The sequence below is a fragment of the Sinocyclocheilus anshuiensis genome, unplaced genomic scaffold (genome assembly GCF_001515605.1).
Source record: "Sinocyclocheilus anshuiensis isolate Anshui unplaced genomic scaffold, SAMN03320099.WGS_v1.1 scaffold702, whole genome shotgun sequence".
Lineage (NCBI taxonomy): Eukaryota > Metazoa > Chordata > Actinopteri > Cypriniformes > Cyprinidae > Sinocyclocheilus > Sinocyclocheilus anshuiensis.
The window spans coordinates 3028494-3052279 of record NW_015548184.1 but is presented as its reverse complement, the minus strand read 5'-3'; the positions used below and the strand labels follow the sequence as shown (position 1 = coordinate 3052279).

At 35.6% G+C, this 23786-nt stretch overlaps 1 protein-coding gene across 1 annotated transcript in view; it reads left to right on the top strand.

The window, feature by feature from the left end:
• Window positions 1–23786, top strand: part of LOC107704844 (receptor-type tyrosine-protein phosphatase U) — a 177156-nt gene that overhangs the window by 37499 nt on the left and 115871 nt on the right. Inside the window, exon 4 of the mRNA XM_016507867.1 lies at window positions 14962–15233. Coding sequence (XP_016363353.1) covers window positions 14962–15233 — 272 coding nt within the window. The remainder of the gene's footprint in view (window positions 1–14961; window positions 15234–23786) is intronic.

Sequence of the window (23786 nt, the reverse complement as noted above, 5' to 3'; positions counted from 1 at the left end):
ATTTCATATGTTATATGTGGAGCAGCATTATTTCCTACATGCTCACAGCAGCATGTCTGTGGATGTATTGGCAGTAGCAAGTCTCGGTACTTTCTCTGCCACAGCAGCAGCAGCGTAGAAGATCTACTCCGCCAAGACCAAACACATTAACATTGTCATGTATATTACCGTGCTAAACTCTCCGAGAGTTGTCATGACAGAATTACTTTTATTTTCAAATAGTTAAATATTAAAATAAAATAGGTTTTCTTATGGTACTTAAATCGGTACAGAGAACCATGGAATTTTACTGGTATTGGTATTGACTGAAGCAAAAACAGGCAAAGTAATTTCTTTGCATATTAAATTGGTATACAAAAAAAGATATTTTAATATTGAAAAAGAAAACATTCTGTTGTTCTGTATGATTTTTCGTTCAGCTTTCTGCTTCTTTCATTAGATCTGATAAAGGAGGTAATTTGGTAATTGAATACAGGGACTGAGAACGTACAAAAACACTTAAGTCCCTCAGACAGGGTGTGGACTGTGGGTCGTACACAGCAGCCTCGCATCTGTCCCCCTCCCCTCGAATGCAGGCTGGCTGGAGGACGTTTCGAAAGGTCACCGCGTATAGACCGTTTCAGCGAAGCATGTTTTTCCCCAGCGCGTTTGGCGACAGCGACCATAGAGGCAGCGGCTCCTGATATGGGCTTATCTCCTCCTAGCTCCAGAGGGCACTGGCTACACTCGGTCCAGCCACGCTTCAGCTGTTATTTACTCCTTATCGTGGATGTTATTTTTATTTTTTTGTCTTTCCTCACTCAGTTTCTTTCTCCTCTAGCCTTTCGGAGAAGTTTCCCTCTCTTTCTCCGCCTCACCTGGAGCTCTGTATGTGTTTTCTCGTCCCCTGAGAGGCCGGGGTAATTGCGGCCCACCCCTCTCATTGCCAGTTAAAGAGCTGGAGCGCTGCCAGTGGCTCCACCTGTGAAGCAGCTTGTTGTTTGGTTAAGGAGGTCTTGTTTGTCTCCAGAGGAACCGAGGGGCTGAATTGGGAATATATGGATTTCAGTTGACTCCCTTTGAGGTGATACTTTTCAAGTCAAGTATTCATTCTGTCATTGCTTGTTGTCAAGCAGGAAATTCATTTTTAATATTCCAAAATCGTGTTAAAATGTTTATGCTTCATTTACATAGCCTTCCTTATATGGTATCAGCCCATATATGGGTTAATTTGAAAGCTTGGAGTGTCTTCTTTACAAAGAATACCATTCCTTTTGGTTTTTATATTCATAAAGCAGTAAAATTAAGCTTAGAAATGTATTCGTCCCACACACGAATTTCCGCCTAACCATTGCGAATAATTTTTACGAAGAATGTGTATTTTATATATTTTTCACAAAAAAGTCAAGTCATATATCACAAGAAAGCTCTCATTCTCAGGAATTTGACGATGTAGATTATTTCATTGTGTGACAGTCACAGATCGAATGATCTTCAATAGAATCGCGATGTACAATTTTGTCACCTCTGAGCGAATTTACATTTATACTCGTAGCACTGCTTCAGTCAGCCACAAACAGCCACAAATATCTATATACTCTATATTATCTTTTCGATTTGGATCTCTTCTTTCAAACAAGACCATTTTCACGTTTCTGCGTACTTCCATCGGTGAGATATATAGCGTTTTGTCCAGGTACAGAAAAAGACGCTCGTCTGAAAACAGCCGCTCTTCATACCAAAAACGCGCACGGCCAGCGCGTCTGATGTTCTATAGATCTGTGGTCGCTTCTGGACTGCAATTGGCCAGATTACAGCCTGTCAGCTCGGCAGCCATTTCAGAAATTAATCGATTAATCGTTAACCTTAATGCTGCAAAATGCGTCTATGCAGCCCGGCATTACAGGATGTGCAAAAGTTACTCAAAAAAAAAACCCGCTTCCTCACCCGATTTAAAGGGGATTTAGTCTGAATAAAATTCGCGATGTATTTGAATGAAACTATTATTTATAATGTAGTGGCTTTGTACTTCACACGCGTTCGTATATCGACAGAAATATCATCTTCACATGAGCAAAAATGTGCTTGGCATACAAAGCGGACCAGTGACTGTATTTTATTTTGATAATGAACAGACTGCGATGTAAGTTTGAATTGCTAGAATATGTGGGGTGTGTGCACGTGAGGTGCCGGCGCGATCGAACAGTTGAAGCATAAAACAACTTGTTTATGGAGCGCCGCGCCACACTTCTGTTTTAAATCTATTAGCTTAATTATTGCTTTCCATGTTGAAGAACTTTGTGTTGTTTCAATTTAAATGTACTTTTAAAGTTTAAATCACATTAAAAGCTTAATTTGTACATTATGAATGAATGATGATGCATTTATATACCGTCACCGTCACTCACAGCCGCTCGCACGTGTTTTGCGCATGAGCCGCACGCAGCCCCAAATTAAACGACTTAATCGACCATCGATAGCTTTAATCGATTGCACGTCTTATCGACAATTAATCGATCGTCGATTAATCATTGACATCCCTAATGTAGACAGTCTTGTGCATCCTGAAAGAATTAAACTGATTGTAGAATACACAATATGTGAAATTTGGTCCAATTCGCTTGTGCCATTTTGTATATTACTACTTAGAAAAACATAAAAATGAAACATAATTCAATCAATAATCAATTAAAGTGCTTATGGCACAGAGTAAAATAGGATTGTGGGGTTAATGTGTTTTATAAAGCCTGTTTTTGCAAAGGAAACTCACAATGACACATTTAGATGCAGAAATAGACAATTTGACTCGCTTCACTTATAATGTAATAACTCCTGTTTAGAAGCTGTTATTTGAAAGATTCTTTTTTTCTGGTACTTTTTGGCATCTAGTGGCATCAAACAAAGTAAATTGCAGAGAGCTGGACCTAATAGAACCTGAATTACAGAATTTCAAAAAAATAATGTGTTTGAAAACTCCAAAAGCGCCTATGTTTTTTTGTGTTTATTGTAATATTTGAAAAATATATAATGTTATTTGTAAAGAATTACACTCATATTTTGTAGTTCAAAGGGTTCTTTACAATGAAACCATTTTTGTTTTAAAAATTTCCTCCATTGTATGTGTGTAGGGTAAACATTTGAATTTGAGTATGTCAAATTTAGGCGAAAATACCAAAAAACACCCTGAGCGTAACCATAAGTGGTTTTTAATAACAGTTTAATAAAGGAAAACAGTGCCAAACACATTTCAAATTTGCTCCAAGATGTTTGCCTGGTTATATAATAGGACAAACAGTAATCAATTCTTTTTCAATCATTTACAATAGGATAACAGTTAGATAAACTGAGAATTTTTCACAAAGGAAAAAGTTATCCACAATATAAAGTCCACAACAGAAGAAACAATGTTTTTTTTTTTGTTTTTTTTTACTTTATTTGGACAATATGATTTGATTCTTACATGGAGATTTAAACCATGTAGTGTCTGTCCTTCAAAGTCATCAAATCCAGTTTTTGCGTACTTTTGGTGTTTATACAAGTATTAATACTGAGCATTGTTTTATCCATCCATCCATAATAATAGTTTATCTAATATAATTATAAAATGTAATTAATTATTTCAGCATTATTTGACCAGGCAAGTCACTTAAGAACAAGATCCTTATTTACAAGTATACATTCATTCATTCATTCATTCATTCATTCATTCATTAATTCATTAATTCATTCTCACAAAGGAAAAAGTTATCCACAATATAAAGTCCACAACAGAAGAAACAATGTTTTTTTTTTTGTTTTTTTTTACTTTATTTGGACAATATGATTTGATTCTTACATGGAGATTTAAACCATGTAGTGTCTGTCCTTCAAAGTCATCAAATCCAGTTTTTGCGTACTTTTGGTGTTTATACAAGTATTAATACTGAGCATTGTTTTATCCATCCATCCATAATAATAGTTTATCTAATATAATTATAAAATGTAATTAATTATTTCAGCATTATTTGACCAGGCAAGTCACTTAAGAACAAGATCCTTATTTACAAGTATACATTCATTCATTCATTCATTCATTCATTAATTCATTAATTAATTAATTCATTAATTCATTCATCTGTCTGTTAATTTATTTAAATAGTCACAGTAATTTATTATTTTAGCTTTATTTGACCAGGCAATTAATCAATCAATCAATAAGTAAATATATAAATAATGAAATTAATATTTATTCACAAAAGTAATTTATTATTTTAGCTTTATTTCACTAGACAAGTAACTTAAGGATACGATTCTTATTTACGGATATTCTCCACTATTTATTTTTTTAGTATGTATACTGTAATACTTATTAAATATAATGTTATTTATTTATTTAATTTGTTAGTTAGTGAATATTATAGTTATCAAATATAATTTTAAAATGTAATTTTTGCTTAAGAACAAGTTCCTTATTTACAAGGATGTTGTCCACTTGAAGTTGAAAAAGGGAACAGTTAAAGATGGGAATAATTTGATCATTTTGATAATTCAAATGGCAAACACAACAGAAAATAATGTAATAACTGTATGTGATTATTGTAATGACAATTAGTTAAATGCCTTTCCAGCATTAAATACGTTTAATGGCATTCAACACATTTCATTAATCTCATTAGCAGTGTGTTAATGTTGGCAGCCGCAGCCTACCCATCTCTACCCACCCATTAAACTAGTTATTTATAACTGAGTTGGTGGAGGGATCTCAGCAGAATTGTTGCAGGGATGAGGTAAATAGCTTACATAGCAGCTCACTTATGTTTTGGGAGTTGAACGAACAAACTCCCCCAAAATCTTCATACAAAATAAATACAAAAGGAACAGGAAGAGACAAGATAAGCTGACAGTAGCAAGACAAGGTATCAAGAAATGTAAATATTAACAAACTAGAGCACAGGACAGGTGTGTGGACATGAAGTGATCTAAAGAATTGAGCAGAGAGAGAGAGAGAGAGACAGAGTGATGGGAAGGGTGAGTAGAGATTAGGTCACACTTCTGGTGATGTGTCACACCCAGGAGTAAAAATCCTGTCATGGGCGATACGCTGACTTTCACGGTAGAGAAAGAAAATTGATTTTTGCAACTGAGAAGGTTTCACACCGTTAACAGCAGCTTTTAGGTCTTTTTTTATTACTACACATGCTGTGTGCGTTCCTGCCTTACACACTCGAGGCAGTTGTAATGCGAAACACATACTCTGCTTTTGAAATAGATACCATTTGATAATATTAATAAAAGCGTTTAGAATTGGCTTCTGTGCGTTTTTCCTTGAAATAGCCAAAAACAGCCTTAGGTCACAGATTTATTTTTACATGTTTTTACAAGTCCATGAGAGCAGGGAATTGAGGTTTGTTGTGAAGACGGAGTTTGTTACAAATTGCGTGTGACATAAATCGTCTGGAATTGTATCGCTAGTGATTAATGAATTTCATATTTGGTCTATTGGGGTCATTCCAAGAAATGGCTTTCTCATATTTTCATGCTCAGTGTACCACTACATTAAAAAGACCTGTGGTAATTGCATTTCGATACAAAAACTTAGCCGATTAATGAATGCTAATGAAATGTTTCCCCATTGAACTAATGAGACATTTAATTTGATGACAGAAAGGCGTCATTTAATGAAATTTATGATGGAACATATTAGTGGGGTTACTTGCATTGTGATCACTAATAAATTTTGATGCACATGATGTCAAATCAGTTTACGATGCATAAACAGCGCTTTGCATGGACTGTTTTTTAAAGCTGAAATTGATATTGTTGGGTAATATGCATTCTGCGCATTTTGATTCATATTTAACAAATTAAATTTAACTAAACTAAAAGTTTTAGTTTGAATGCTTTTTGTTGTCGTAGTTATGCTATAAAACTTTTACTAATATGTTAGAGACAGTAATTGTGAGTAATAGTCACCACTATACTTGTTGTTTTTTTAATGTGTTGTGTTTTTTTAATGCACTGTTTGTCATGAAATGATGAAGGAATGTGATTACACAACAGGGTTTAAAATATTCATTTGAGATGAAATATTAATTTGTGTGTGTTAATTCTAGCACACATTCGCGCACAGTAATTGTGTCTTTAGGGGGAAGACATCAGTGAATGTCAGCTGCATGGAAATGACATGAGACGTAATCTTTATGATTTTTTTTAGGAACAGAATATGGACGATGAAGGATTTCACTGCTGTGATAGTTGCAATTTTAATCTTTTTTCGCTTTTGTTCAAAAATACAGAAGAAAAAGGACAGGGAATGATTCAAAAGACAACACATCCATCACTTTAGAGAATATACTGTATCTTGACTAATTGGTTTATCTGTTTGTACACCTTGTATCTTTCTGTCATAGGTTGAGGCAAGCGGTATGATGTCAGACAGCATAACCTGGCCTTCCTTTGCTGTCTGCGTTCAAAAAGCATTCCCACTTTTATGTTTGTGTGAAAAAGAAGGCCAAGGCAGAATGCCTTAAATCTCAGCTGACCTTTTGAGAAAGGCTGAGAGACATGGGATGAAATGAGCATCGAGGCTATAAGGACAGGAGGGGCCTTAAACTATTTTAGGAAGAGAGATGCGAGCATGACTGCTTCTAAAATTGAAGTGGGAAGAGGACCTATTGATTCGACTATATTCAGCACTGCACCCCTTCACCTCTCTTTTTATTCTTAAACACGCCTTTGAAGCCTCTTGATGTCAGAGGCGAACAAAGCCCCACTGATGGGGTCAAATGGAGAAAAGAAAAATGCTCTTAAAAGTTCTGAGAAACAGGAAAACAAAAAGTGGACTGTGCCACTTTCTGTGAATATGCTGCACTTTGGTATCCCATGATTTTGAAAAGTTCTTAAATGCGCAAACCCCGCACTTATCTAATAATAAATTATCCTAGCTTGACATGTAGCTAGTTTTAAACACATTAAATGTGCGTATCTACCTAGTTTTATCTCTACACACAAAAACTGTACCCTTTCAAGAAAATGTATACTTAGATACTAATATGTACCGTTTAGGGGTAAATAAGGTACAAAGACCAGAAGAAGGTACCATTTAGCTTTTGTATCTTAGTATACTGCTCCAGTGACAGATTATTGTCTTCTTTATGTGTTTTCTTTATGTTTTCATGTTTTTACAAAGTATTATGTTGACTGCATGTAAACTCAACAATTTAACCATGCTATCCAAATTATTGCTGGAAGGGGAACAAATATTTTATTTTTACATTTCATTGTTACATTTTATTGTTACTTTTTGTGTTTTTGGAATGTTTATTTCCAGAAAATGTACACAAAATTGACCCCAAACTAGCTAGTCCTTTGTTATTTTATGTTATTTTTTATTTTATTGCATTTTATAACATTTTATTGTGTTACTTTTTTGTGTTTACGGAATGTTTATATTCCAGAAAATGTACACACATTCGATCCCAAACTAGCTAGTCCTTTTTTTTATTTTGGTTTGTTTGTTTATGGAATATTTATTTCCAGAAAGTCAAATTAGGCACAAATTAGGCTTTAAACTGTACACAGACATGCACCCAAATTTTAGGTTGCAAAATGTGCAAAGCTTATATAAAATGAATAGCCAAAACATCTCATATAATATTTAGTTTGACCTCCTGGGTGAGACAGAATTTTGATGGTTTGAAGTCTTTTGACTGACTATTTGCATGTCTACCTTATTCATGCAAAGTAGCAAGTGCCTGTCCCTGTTTCTCAGACTTTGCATCTCTTCTTTTCTGTTTCTAATAATCTTATTGTTTTTAATTTCTCCTTTATCTGCCCTGCCTTCCTATTTTTTTCTCTCATTCCTCTGACTGTTTCAGGCCGCAACTTTCGAGTCCACGGCAACTTTTTGTGATTGCATCTTTCAGCCTTTCTCTCGTCCACCTCAGCGCTGTCCTTGGTCTTTTCTTGACTCACTCTCTCCCTTCTCTCCTCCTGTTTTCTCTGCGATAGCATCTCGGTTAGCTGGCGAGTGGCTGTTTTCCTGCGGCGCACTGTTTGAATGACGATGGGCTCAATCACTCCAAATCTCGTTATGTATGTTCCCGCGCCCTTGGGAGGGTTAGCAGCGAATAGGTGGGACTTTATCAGATTTCACTAGCCTTGGAGGCATAATTCACCAAAGGTCACCTTATGTTTGATATTTCTGGTTTATGTGAGCAGTATGTCTGTGCCGGTGTGTAACGGTGGCTTTACGATGAGGTGAATAGTCAAAGGTTAACCGGTGAAGACTGTCAGTGTAAATATCAAAAAGGCAAAGGGGATGTCTGACCTTATTGAACGGTTCAGCAGAAGGTTCTTTGCTCTTCTTGGACGGGTTGGCGGTTAAAATTTTCCAAAAGTACACAAGGCTAAAAAAAAAAACCCTCTTGTTTCGGTACAGTACTTAATGCTTTTTCAGCCTGGATTTGCTTTAGACACTGTATTTCCCTTGTGTGTTGTTTGTTATGTCTGACATTGTATCTGTTATCATTCCAATGCTAATGCAATTCACGCAATCCATTTAAAAAAAAAAGAAAAAATTGAGGGAGAAAAATAGACGTTGAAGGTTAGAAGTTCATCATTCATAACAGAGAAAGAGGACGAGGCTCTCTCGGACTTGACACTGACTGACAGTGATTAGGATGACTCAGTTTTACACAGAAGAATTGCTAACCTAGAGTCATGCTAGGTAATAAAACTTTGGGTCATTTTCAAGGATATCATTGAATATGTATGATCTCTAATGCACAGAATGATGTATGTTGTCTGTCTCTAATAAAACAAGGAGCTTGATCCATTACTGCTTACGATTCCCTAGACTTAGTTACAACACTGTGGAAATGTTTTATGAATGCCACAAATTACTGTGAACTGTGGAAGAATCTTTACAAGAGCATTTTATTGACTGCTCTTGAGAGTAGTTTTGTAACACAATTAACCTTTGAACAATCACCAGAAACATTTACTTTTGGAGCGATAAGACAGAATTGGTTTACTTAATTACGGCTACACTGAACGTTTCTCACAGATATCATTTTATAAATCAGATTACCTCAGCTTGAATTAGTTTTTCTCATGTTTTCAGCTGAGGTCAACACCTTTATTTTAGTACCTGCATTTGGCAGTAAACAGGATATAGTTTGTGAATTTTAGGTCGAAGGAGCTTAATGACCGTAATAAACTCAGTGGGGACAAAAACCTGATCATGAGGTGTTTGCAATATCTGTTGTTATTAGCAGGTTTTTTAGAGCAAAATTCTCTGAAATATTATGGGTTTAAAATTGTGTTTCTCTAAACTGTTGAATCCGCATGATATGCACATGGGTGAGGATTTATAATGAAATTACAGGAGGTCACAGACTGTTGGTAGAGGCTGTAAGTATTTTTGCCTTGACAACCATTTAAAATCGGTCTAAATCTGAATTTTATTTTTATTTTATTACATTTCGTTACATTTTATTTTATTAAATTTTATTGCATTACATTTTATTGTGTTACTTTTTTGTGTGTTTTTGGATTGTTTTTTCCAGAGAATTTACACATTTCTTCTTTGGTACACTTGCCCCTTATTGTTAAGCCCCCTACTGTAAACACATTTTTTGTTGTTTTTACAAACTAAGGGACAAGCCAAATTGATTTTCTGTGTGCCACAGATGCTGTCGATAAAGCTTGTTATTATCCTGAAATATTCCCTTAATGCTCACGGTTTAAGGGAAATTAAATATTGTACAATCAACATTCTAGTCCTCTGGGAGAAATTGTAGCAGCTGCCCTGGCTTTCTGAGGTTTCAGGCTGGCTCTGGGAGATTGGATTCTGATCTGAGGCAGGAGAAGTAGATAGCGAGAAGCAAAATGTCAGCGCCAATATAATGTGTTCTGTACCCCCCTCCCACCTGTAAGAAAGAGATGGACAGGGTGCCAGCGTACTCAGATGGGTTCTGGGGCCTCTGGCTGAGATATATGGTCAGCTCGGTTGTTTGGGCTCAGATTCACTATGATATGATGAAGCACAGACTCTCCACTGTGAATTCAATCAGCGTCTCCTTGAGAGAGTTCTGGAGTGAGCTCTCAAATGTCACCATGTGTTTTCCACTGTTTTAGTCTAAGCTTTTTTGGATGTGCTGGATGCACTGTAATAACAGACTGTGAATACATTTGAATACATATCTATCTGTCTGGTTCTGATTCATGTACATTTCTGTTAGGGCTGCACCTATATAGATGAAGAAATTTGAGCAGATTGATAGCCAGACTGACAGGCTGTCAGTGTGTGAATTAGTGATATCGTTAGGCCAGTAGGTGGCAGCAAGTGACTGAACCCATGAGGGAATCATTGAATCATTCAACCTAAAGACTCGTTAAAAACACTGGGTGCTTTAAATGGAAGGATGCATCCTAGTGAGTGCATTAAACGCTAAAATGAGACATATGGCTATCATAAATGTTTCCACCCCTGCGGTCACGGTACAAATATACTATTAAAAATATAATTGGAAGAATGCTTTATTTCGAATATTTTGGTATTATCTGACTTTTTATTAATGCAGTAAAGGTAATGAAAACTGTCTGTGGTCTCCCAGTGGTTTACATTTCACAGTTTAGCATTATGTGATTAATTTACAACAGAATAAAAGAAAACATAATGCATTACCACGAAAATAATTTTTTTGTCTTGCATAAGACAATGAAACTGATTAAGCTCAGTGTTGATTTATTTTCAGAATTGGAAATCTGTGCAAAGGATTGTGGGCAATTGAAGGATGCGAAGGATACACAATACTCCTTCAAAATGAAGGATGCGAAATTAAAACATCCTTCAACAAAACTTTATGATTTGGCAGCCTAGATATGCAGCATTGCAAGGACGTGTCCTTCCATTTGACAAGCACCTGCAGATTCATTCAGAAACAAAACGAGCAACTATCCTTGTGAGTGAGTCATTGAATCATTAATTGAATCGATTTTTTTTTTCAAAATCTCAGATTCAGTCTGGAACAAAACTACCACGTCTTGCACCTATAGACGCACAGCAGTGTTGTTTTGGATTTATTTGGAAAACTTTCAGTGGTGGTGTGTTAAAATGTATGTTACTCAATATTTACTTGTTAATTGAACTGTTGTAAAAAAGCATTATCGATTTTAAACTTTATCAGAAAGAAGGGTGTGTTAGAAATTAGTGCAATCCCTCAGACGTCTTATGGGTCGTTCCATATGCTTTTCCATTTTTGTCTATGTAAATATGCGATAGTTGGATCTGTTTGAATGCTCATGTCTTGAGTCTTTAGCTGTGAATTGCAGCGATTTACAGATGCGGCGCTCAAGTTCAGTTTGTCCAAGCCTTGCATCTTATGGTTTTAAATGCAAAAACACATTCTGTGTGACTAGCACATTAAAGAAAACAGCATACTATTGTCAGCAAATCCCTGGAAAGAACCATATTCTTCAGTGCATGGAAATGTAATCATTTGTAGCATTTTACTCTGTTAATTTTATCCTGATGACAAGCAACATTGATTTGATGAGTTTGAGGAGGGGCTATCTGTTTATTTGACCAATTGCAAATGTGATACCAGCAGTCAAAGCAGTAAAACATAATAGATTTACTGTTCAAATTAGATAAAAAGCTCTAATAGTATTTGCTTCCAGCGTTGGCTTGACAGATTATTTATTAGCTAGCCTTATTATTGCCACTCGTATATTGTACATCCCTAATATCTATTTTCCATATATCTGCCCATCTAATTTAGCGACGTTAGTATCGAGGGCTTTAATTAGCCATTTCATCAAAGTCAACAGCTTTACCTTCATGGGCTTGAGAAAATCAACAGTGCCTCATGAACTTCACGATTCCTTGCTTACAGTGACCCTCAACAGCCCCTCTGTGGGTTGAGGTGCATGTTTAATACAGCTCTAAAGCACTCTTTATCTGCAGATTTAGCCGTCTACCCTTCTTTTCCATCTTTCGTCTCTTCCTTGTGATGTGCTCTTCAGATGTCTCTGGAGTGCAATATGAAGAAGCCTTGTGGAAATCTAATTAACCAGAATGCCTTGAGAGAGCAGGGCTTTTCACACACATGTACACCCGGAGATACATAAATCACGGGCTGTCCTAAGAATAGGGTACTTTGGAGAGGGCCTGGTTCCATAGAGCCATTAGCTATTAGTTAGGATCCTTTTCCAAGTTTCTTAAGGTTTGTGTGTACATGAATTTAGATTAAACAAACTTCTTTTTCTGTGGCAAATTTGACTTGAAATATGTTCTTGCATCATTTGAAATAAATGCCATCTGATTCGATATTTAATACAATGGCATTCATACTTTTTTAGTGGCGCTTAAATGGTCAAACACTCATTGTGGCCAGTACATAAGCTGTTATTATTCAGAAAGAGAAATGAGGTGAGAATCAAGAAGCTTCACAATGGTGAAGGTGAACCTTCACAAGAGCTCTTCACAATGCCACTGACTAGCTGATTTCTGCATGTCAGATGTCATTACATTTCAACTTGACTGTAAGGTCTCTTATTTTGCTAGGTACTATAATTCATAGGTGTTAACCTTCATCTCAAGAAGTAGTTTTTTCTTTGCATGAAGGTTTTTTTTCCCGCTTCTCTGTGAGCTCTGTCAGACCATATAAAAACTCCTTTGATACCAAGGCAACAATGACAGTCTGGTCCTGTCTCGTATTTTTCGAGCAAATCAACACAAAGACCTTGGGATAGAGTGAAGGCGGGGTTTTGTTCGGTAAGCAGACGAACACTTGAAGGGTGTTTAGGTTGGCATGTCCTGATTAGGGATAACTATGGTTAAAGGTTCTTTCTCTTGTGTATGTATATAAATGGTTCATCTGTAATTATTCACTCAGCATCACCTTGCAGATGGAGCCCCTAACCCCACCGTCCCACTGTCCTCTGTGAGTAAACGGCACGTCATGCTGATTAATAACAAGCAAGCCGAATGTTCTCTTGTGCGCTTGTATGAGAGATTGTTCAATTAAGGGCATGTTTGACTATATAAAATCTTGAGAAATGAAACTTTTTAAATTAAACTTTATATTATATAATGAATTTAACTTATTTATTATTACATAATCTGATAATTGACTTTGTTCATGACAAGTAATACAGTATATATACACTACTGTTTAAAGTTTGGTGAAGAAGATTTTGAGAGAAGTTTCTGAATTATTGGATCAAAAATACAGTAAAAAACTGTAATATTGTGAAACACAGCCATTTAAAATAACTGTTTTGTATTTTCATATATTTTGTAATTTATTCCTGTAAAATAACTATTTTTAATATATTTTAAAATGTAATTTATTCCTGTGATGGCAAAGCTGAATTTTCAGCAGCCATTACTCCAGTCTTCAGTGTCAAATATCCTTCAGAATTCATAATAATATGATGGTTTGATGCTGAAGAAACACTTTTATTATTATTATTATTATTATTATTATCAATGTTGAAGACAGCTGTGTTGCTTAATATTTTTGTGGAAAGTTTTTGTGATTTATTAATTTTGTTTAATAATTTTTGGGAATTCTTTGATTAATAAAAAGATTAAAAAGAACAGCAATTATTTGAAATATAAATCTTTTGTAACATTATACATGTTTTGATTGTCAGTCAATTGAATGCATCCTTAATGTATTAAACCAAGAATTTTATATTTTTTAATTTTTTTAATTAATTTAAAATTTTATATTTAAAAAAAAATCTTGCTGACCCCAATTTTTACAGTAGTGTATATATTTTCTATGTATGTTCTTGGAAAAAAGTGATTTCCTTTGCACACATTTATTGTGTAGATGTAATTAACATGTCTATGTAGGACCTAAATGGAAAAATGTAATTATTTAAAGTGAGACAATTAAAAATATATATTTTTATTATATATAATTTAAATCTAGAATGATTGTTTAAAAAATACTTTTTTTTATTATTTTTATTTTCATTGTTAGGATATCTAGAATGTTTCTTTCCTATAAAATCCGTCCTAGGGAACAGAAAGGTTCCCCTAATTGAAGAATCAGCCATGAATATGCCTGTTTTGAGTATTTGTGCCTGTTGCTATATCAACATCTCACAAATTTCTGTCTTCATACAGAGAAATTTTGCAATTGCCACACTCTGCAGAGACAGAGAGCCTCGAGGCTAAAAAGAGCATAAAAGACATTTTAGTATTCCGCTCTCTGTGCTCGGTATTGAGAGAGTAATGCCAAAATTGTCATCCTTTGTGAGCTCACTGAAGGGAGAGATACTCTGCGGAAAGAGACAAATAGACAAACAAGGGCTTTTGAAAAGTAGGAAAACTACACAGAAGTTTCTGAGGAGGCTGTAATACAGCAGATATGCTCCGCAGAGAAGCTGGATTTTTATTTCCCCCCCAGTCTCTATTATTCTCTCTGAATTTAGTGTGTATGTGCCTGTTTCTTTAAGCAGACACGCTCTAATATGCACTAAAGCTCTCCACAAATGTTTGTAGCCACACAAAGATATGAAATGTTTTCTTTTCCCGAGAATATTTCATGTTCTTTCCTTCAGTTCTCTATAGTATAATTTTATACTATATTTAATGACCGAACACAGTCAGAGTGAGAGCAATGAAAATTCTCTCATCATTTACTCACCCTCATGTCACTCCAAACCTGTATGACTTTTTTTCAGACTTAACACAAAAGAAGCATTTTGATCACCATTGTTTCCCATACAACGAGAACATACAATGACTTTTAACTTCCACAGAGGACAAAAAAAGCACCTTAAAAGTATAAAAATGCTTCATATAACCCATGTACAATATTCTATACCTTCTAAAGTCATATGATTGCTTTGTGTGAGGAACTGTTTGAAATTTAAAACTATTTGCTTTAATTAGTTGATATTTGAGTGTGTATGCTTGTATGTGATGGCACTGACCTTTGGCTGATTCTTCCCTCTTGCTGTGTTGTCTTCTTCCTCAAGGCTCCTACATGATGGTCAACTCCTCCCAGCATGCAGCGGGGCAGAGGGCTCAGCTTCTGCTACAGACGCTAAGTGAAAACGACACGCACTGTGTGCAGTTCAGCTACTTCCTGTACAGCAGAGACGGCCACAGCCCGGGGGCGCTGCGGGTTTATGTGCGAGTCAATGGTGGGCCGCTTGGCATTCCCGTGTGGAATGTCTCTGGCTCGCGTGGACGACAGTGGCACCAGGTGGAACTGGCAGTCAGCACTTTCTGGCCAAATGAGTACCAGGTGAGTGACATTTTTAATTAGTGACTGTCTTTTCTGGGTGATTACACACTACAGGACATTTGTAATTTATTCTTGCTTTTTGACATTGACTGATGTCACATTCATTATATTTTACATACAGTATGTGTTCAAATGTTTCATTTACCAATAGAAGGATTAGTTCACCCAAAAATGAAAATTAGCCCATAAATTACTCACCCTCAAGTCATCCTAGGTGTACATGACTTTATTCTTTCAGACGAATCCAGTCGGAGTTATGTTAAAAATGGTCTTTGATCTTTCAAGCTGTTTAATGCCACTCAGCGGGTGTTGCATGTATCAGTCCAAAAGAAGTTAAATAAAAAGCACCCATCCATTAAAAAAAAGTGTCTCACACGGCTCCGCGGGGTGAACAAAGCCCTCCTGTAGCGAATCGATGCGTTTTGTAAGAAAAATATCCATATTCAAAACGTAATAATCACTTTAATGTAGCTTGCTCCAACAGTTGTACATGGAAGCAGCTCCGGGCGAGTCCAAGTGAGTCATTGGTTGCTCCAAGCTAGTCTAAACTGGCCATTAGTTAGTCCAAGAGAGTCATTAGTAGGTCCAGGTTGGTCATCATTGGTCTTATATTCTCACTAGTCAGTACAAACTGGTCATTAGCTAATTGAAACTGGTCACTAGCTGGTCCAGGTGAGTCATTGGTTGGTCCAAGCTAGTCTGAACTGGTCATTAGCTAGTCTAAACTGACCAGTAGCTGGTCCAAGAGAGTTACAGGTTGGTCTATATTGGTCATCAGTTCTAAGATGTTGGTCTGACATGTTCATTAGTTGGTATAAACGGGTCATTAGCTTGTACAGGCTAGTCTATGCTATTTATCTGTTGGTCTAAGATGGTCATTAGTTGGTTCAAGCTGCTTATTAGCTAGTCTAAACTGGTAATTAGCAAATGAACATGTCCAGGAGAGTCATTTGGTCTAAGATGCTCATCAGTTGGTCTAAGATGCTCATTATTTGGTACAAACTTCTCAAGTTGGGTCTATGTCCAAGTTGGTCAAAGTTGGATCATCAGTTGGTCTTTAAGAGAGTCTTTAGTAGGTACAAGTTGGTCTAAGTTGGCCATCAGTTGGTCTAAGATGCTCATTCGTTGGTACAAACTGGTCATTAGCTAGTCCAACAGGGTCATTAGTAGGTCCAAGTTGGTCATCATTTGGTCTTATATTCTCACTAGTTAGTACAAACTGGTCATTAGCTAGTTGAAGCTGGTCACTAGCTGGTCCAGGTGAGTGATTAGTTGGTCTAAGCTAGTCTAAATTGGTCATTAGCTAGTCCAACAGGGTCATTAGTAGGTCCAAGTTGGTCTAAGACATTTATTAGTTGAAAAAACTGGTCATAAGCTGGTCCAAGAGAGTTATTAGTAGGTCCAAATTTGTCTAAATTGGTCATCAAAATGTTGGTCTAAGTAAGATGCTCATTAGTTGGTATAAACTGGTCATTAGCTGGTCCAGGCTAGTCTAAGCTATTTATCTGTTGGTCTAAAATGGTAATTAGTTGGTTCAAGCTGTGTATTAGCTAGTCTAAACCGGTAATTAGCATGTCCAAAAGAGTAATTTGGTCTAAGATGCTCATTATTAGGTACAAACTTGTCAAGTTGGGTCTATGGGTTCGAGTTGGTCGAAGTTAGTCATCAGTTGGTCTAAGATGCTTATTAGTTGGTACAAACTGGTCATTAGTCTAAACTGGTCATTAGCTAGTCCAAGATTGTCATTAGTTGGTTCAAGCTGGTCATTAACTGGTTCAAATTAGCAAACTATCTTGGACCAGTGATGAACAATCTACCATCTGGTAGTTTAAGGTGATCAAAATGGAACACGGTGGCTGGTCGACCAGCTGTAAACCCGCAGATTTTCCTGGTAAATGCTTCGGAAATGCTTGAATGTCAGACTCTAAGCGAATTAATTCATCATGTTTGCCTTGAAACAGTAGAGTATGCCACAAATTAGCAATGTGACTGACAGCTGTTGTAATCTCAGTGGCAGGCTTAGTAAACTTGTTTTCGACTGCCTTCCCATAAAGTTGCTGTGACATAAAGATAGTACAGTATATCAGAGCTCTGCCAACAGCAGCATACACAGACATCCCTTTTCCTCACCACAAGGCATTACACAACCAGTGATGGAGACTACTGTCTTATTAGTCATGCCCCTTGCATTGTTTAATTAGCATTGATCTTAGCATGAATGTAGGTTAGTGCTGTAGGGCTTAGACAAACCCACAATATAGACCATGTCAATAGCGTTGACACGTCTTACTCAACTAGTAACCTAATTTCCCTACTGTACCATTACGTGTGAGACACAGTCTACCAAATCACTGCTTACGAAATGACAGCCCATTCACGCCCCCCAAGCCGATCGATTGGTGTCAATGGCTGGTCCGCCATTGGGTTACACGCTGCTATAGAGGTGCGAGTGGGCAGACACAGGGGGCTTCATCCATCCTCTGCACAGCTGTCAGAAAGCAATTAAGTTGATTAGTGTTCACTTTATCGAGAACTGTCAATCTCTCCAACCTAATTAACTTTCACATGCTGGAGAAAAGATGTGGCCTTCATGTGTAAATAAAAGTCCTACCGACAGTCAACAAGATGTGAAGGTGGAGGGAACATGACAATAGGTTGAATTTGTTGTGTTTTTGTGGGCCTGCATGGTCGATTCTGCGTCGCTTTGAATTTCGCTGAGTGCACATGAAGAAAACATGTTGTTTCTCCGAAAAACCAAGAAATTCTGCTGGTTAGCATGAGCCTGTTAGCTCGTGTTGGTAGGATGCTGTGACCATCCGGTTCAAAAAGCATCTTCAGTGATAGGCATTTAACAGTTGCTGTGTATTATTATGAAATATGTTGTATGTATTTTTTTTTACCATTGCAGTTTATAGTTATGCGCTCTGAACAGCATACTGACTTACCCTATTACCCAAATGAAGTTTTCAAAACTTTATTTTCAGTTCTGGTTTTCAGTTAATTGAAAACTTAAATTATCGGTTTCAGTTTTTTGGTAAAAAAATAATAATAATTCAGTTTACTAAAACATTATATTCCTACTTTTTTTGAAAGGCTCTTAAAAATGTCGTCTCAGCTTAGGATAGTTGCTGCTAGTGTCTCTTCATGTTCTTTTGTTTCATCTGCCAGTCATGTTTTTTGTGATTTATCTTCTTCAGGATTATTAGAATAGCATTTTTGGGTTGTCCTTTTTTTTAGCTAGAAGGCTAATTAGTTAGCCATATGCTAATCTAGCAGGCTAATCAGACTGAGGTAATCAAAGACAGTAAGCTCACTGATTAGCTTGTGAGCTGGCTGAAGCAAAATGTTTAATTTGACTATTTTTAGCTTCCTTTGTGTGACAGTTTGAAATAAGAGTTCAAACTGTTATTAGACCTTTAAAATCTCTTTATAAACAGACTTTAAAAACTCTGGACAAAAAGCCAAACCAATATCACCACTGTAGGTCTTGGACATATATGTCGCACGTACTACGAAAAAACTGGTCTGTGCAATGAATAAATTTACCACTGTAGCACGTGCGATACAGTTTTATACTTGTGCTACAACTTTTTGACCTGTGCTACAAAACTTTCAACCTCTGTAGCACCAGTGCTATGTGAAAAAAAGTTAACGTACGGCCCTGGTTTATGGTATATAAAATTTTAAATGGTTCAGCCCCCTCTATACTTCGTGATTTTGTGCATTTTCGCTCTACAGTCTCTGTAAGATCTACTAGATCATCATCTACTAGTGATTGTGTTGTTCCTTTTTGTCATTCTGCCTTTGGGTTATCGTCTTTCTCAGTGAAAACTGTTATTCACTGGAACACTCTACCAGAAGACATAAGGATGTGCACATTAGTGGTTGACCAATATTGGTTTTTTGACTGCCGATGCCGATAGCAGGATGGCCGATATAAAGCCGATATAATTTTATTTATTTTAATTGATATTTAAGAAATTTGAAATCATTTGAAAATGGATAAAAAAAATTAATGTTAAATAAACATACTTATACTTTAGATGACAAAGTATATCACAAATAAATAAATATTTAATAAAAAATATAATTAAAAAGGAAGTAAACATTGTAACCAACAGGGCACTCAGTATTCTGGGAAGTTTGTGTGCATTGGGAATCATATTTTTTCAAATAAAGCCAAGGTAACACTCATTTTACATACAGCACACAGTGGAAATTACATGAATATGACAGTGGGCAAATGCATAAAGTGCATCATAATTTGAAATCACGAGTTTAAAGTTTTTCGATCGTGCGTCTCCAGTGATGCTGAACTCTCCTCCTGTCCGGTGTCCGCATTCAATTCGCACGGACCGACCGTCACACAGAGCACACGCGATCATGCAGGATACACATGCACACTTCACAAGATCTCATAACTGGATCCGACTAAGTTTGTAAGGTTTGTGAAATTAAATGCTCATTAGTCATTCAAAGATTTGTTTAAATGATATACATGCATATTTGCTGAATGCTGACGGCAAACAAGAAAGTATTATGTTTGCCTTTCTATTACTAATAATATAAAAGCAATCATTATATTACATCCTTTGTTTAACCGTTCTATTTGATTATTAGACGAACAAGCGAACAAGAGGGAGAATGTGAGCACTGTGTGAACGCATCGGCCAAACAGAAAAACGTATTGGCCGATGCCGATATTTGAAAAATGCCAAATATCGGGCGATATATCGGTCATCCACTAGTGCACATCTATTGACATTCAATTAAAACTAAAATCTTATTTAAAATCAACTCAAATCTGTAAACACTATAAATACAAACGCATGCATATATATATATATATATATATGTGTGTGTATATATATATATATATATGATTTTATATTTAATATAGTTAATATTGTTAACTGATACTAAAACCCTTAAAAATGAATTTCCGTTGCTTAAAATAAAATAAACGTTAACTGGAATAAAATAAAATGTAAAACACTTTTAATTTAATTTTAGCTTTTAATAATTTCAAATGTCTTATTTTCATTTAGTTTAAATTGAAATAATAAAATAAATAAAACTAAATAAACTAAAACTAATAAATAAAAATGAATAAATATATAGGCATATATTTATACAAATAAATGTATAAAAATAAAATCAATCAAACAAAACATACAAAATATTACTAAAACTTATTTAAATTAAAGTGAAAATATAAAAATAAAATCTTATTCAAAATATTAACAAAAACTATCATTGTATATTAATGTGATGCTAAAATAACATTAGTGAAGAAGCAGAGGCATATCAACATCTAAAATATATGCTGAAACAAGACATATCATTAGGACAAAAGCAATAAATAAAATACAAAATAATAATAAATACAACAAAAATTACAATTTCTTTTGAAGCTTGTAATTTTCTTACAAAAGTAGTCATATTCTGTCAATAGACTTATACAGGAATGAAAAGCTAATAGTTAAATAAATGTTAAAAAAAATGTCAAATTAAAATGAATAAACGTTTTTTCAATAAAATCAATCAAAATAAAACAAAAAGTGACAGAAATCACTGAAATGGACATATCTAAATGATTGAAAAATGAACTTCAAATCTCACTGGGGCCTTCAAGTAGATCTTTTATGTCAAGGGTTTGACTGAGAAAACATTTAGGGATCCTTGGATGAATAAATATCTTAAAATTGAGCAACTGAAGTGATTGAAACACTTGATTTGTTCAGGATGGGATGTATTTGATGTTTATAGATCTCAAATCTTATTTGCACTTGTAAACGATTAAAAATTGGAACGCTTCACTTTCACAAACTCTGCTTGTTTGTTCTTTTGCTTGATATTATAAATCACCGCCCTCTTTGCTGACATTCTGTCTAACTTCTCCATTTGTGTTTCCCTGAAGAAAGGAATACTGCAGGCTTGAAGTAAATTATGCCAGAGTGATCATTTTCCTTTGAAATATGCCTTTAATATGCATGGTTGGCAGGGAAAATGCACAAACGTTTTGTCAACGGTCTAATCAGAGTTGGATCACTTAAATGCAACCCTTTGATCCTCCAGATCCAAATGTCTCATCATGCATTTGTTGTTTTTAAATGCCATACACAGATTAAAGCACGCTTGAATGATTCTGTGCTCCACAGCTTGTTTGAATCTAGATGACGCCACTCGGGCCTCGTACTCGTAAAATCTAAACAGCAGAGACAAAAAAAAGCAAAGCCATCACAGTCCAGACAAAAATCCCTAGTGTGCTTGTGCAACGGCGAGAAGAGCCTAGACTAAACAATTTAATACGGCAGACATGAACAGAGACTCGACTCGCTCCGAAACACGTGAGCAGCTGCTTGGATTTACAGCGCTGAGATTTCTGTGTTTTCTTAGCATCAGATGTACGAGTCTAACAGATCCTGACACTGCTATTTGGGATGAATCCGCTGGGTTATAAAACGTCTCCTCGGGCTCAGCTGTGGTGGGACGGTGCGAGAGAGGTCATAAACTTGCGCCCCTTGCTGGGTCCCGGTGGGGACGAGCCCTGTGATGACACCCCCCTCCGAGAGGCCTGAGGTGGGCTCAGTATCCAACCGTCGGGAGACGATGAAATAGTGTATAATGATAACAATGTAGAGCAGCCAATGTAAATAATGTAAATTGTAAATGTAATAAAATATTTAGTTCTGTAAAAATTATTCACTTAAAACAGAAACATTTTATTTGTTTATTTAAAAATGTACTATATTTAAAATGGCTTATTTAAAATACAAATGCATTTAAATACTTGTATATATATAAAAAATGTATTTATTAGTGGTCGACCGATATTGTTTTTTTGACAGCCGATGCCGATATCTTAGAGAGCCGGGTGGCCGATATATATTAGCCGAAGTATATATTTTTATTATAATTTATAATAATAATTTTTATTTATTTTAATTAATGCTTGAGAAATTTGAAATAATTCGAAAATTAATTATATTAAAAATAAGTGTGTAAAATAAACATACTTATACTTTAGATGAAAACTTCCTGATTCTGTAATCCTATTACAGTATTTTTCACAAATAAAGAAATATTTAAAAAAATTATAAATAAAAAGAAAGTAAACACTGTAACAAACAGGGCACTCTGGGAATCTGGGAAGTTTGTGTGCATTGGGATTAATATTTTTTCAACTAAAGCCAAGGTAACACTCATTTTACATACAGCGCGCAGTAAAAATGGCATGAAAAAAAGCAAAAAAGCGCAGCATAGTTTGAAATCACGAGTTTAAAGTTTAAGATGAAGCTGAACTCTCCTCCTGTCCGCATTCAATTCGCACGAACCGACCGTCACGCAGAAAGCACGCGATCATGCAGGATACAAATGCACACTTCACAAGAATCACAACTAGATTCCACTAAGTCTGCAAGGTTTGTGAAATTAAATGTTCATTAGTCATTCAAAGATTTGTTTAAATGATATAAAAGCGTATTTGCTGAATGCTGACGGCAAACAAGAAAGTATTATGTTTGCCTTTCTATTACTAATAATATAAAAGCAATCATTATATTACATCCTTTGTTTAACCGTTCTATTTGATTATTAGACGAACAAGCGAACAAGAGGGAGAATGTGAGCACTGTGTGAACGCATCGGCCAAACAGAAAAACGTATTGGCCGATGCCGATATTTGAAAAATGCCAAATATCGGGCGATATATCGGTCATCCACTAGTGCACATCTATTGACATTCAATTAAAACTAAAATCTTATTTAAAATCAACTCAAATCTGTAAACACTGACACGGTTGTGGTTTAACTGAACGTTATCTTTACTGTTCTTTTTTGACTCTGATAGGATGTGTATAAGTATTACTGTATTGTATGTGTTTGTTGTCTTATGTTTTTATGTTTACTTATGATTATGATTACCTGCCAAGGCACCGCGGATGAAAATTAGCCATTGGCTAAATTCAGTACAATGCATGAAATGGAAACATTTATGTTAAAATTGCAAGGTTTACATATAAACACAGTTGGTTATGTCTAAAATGAAAGTAAACAGTTGAGAGAGAGTTTGCACGCGTGTGCAGCTCTTAAAGGGACACTGTGTGAACGCATCGGCCAAACAGAAAAACGTATTGGCCGATGCCGATATTTGAAAAATGCCAAATATCGGGCGATATATCGGTCATCCACTAGTGCACATCTATTGACATTCAATTAAAACTAAAATCTTATTTAAAATCAACTCAAATCTGTAAACACTGACACGGTTGTGGTTTAACTGAACGTTATCTTTACTGTTCTTTTTTGACTCTGATAGGATGTGTATAAGTATTACTGTATTGTATGTGTTTGTTGTTTTGTTTTTATGTTTATTTGTTATTATGATTACCTGCCAAGGGACCGCGAATGAAAACTAGCCATTGCCAAAATTCGGTAAAATCATGAAATGGAAACATTTATGTTAAAATTGTACATGGTCCCTTTTCAAATAAATATAATAAATAAATAATACTATAGACACAGTTGGTTCTGCTGTCACGTAACAAAACT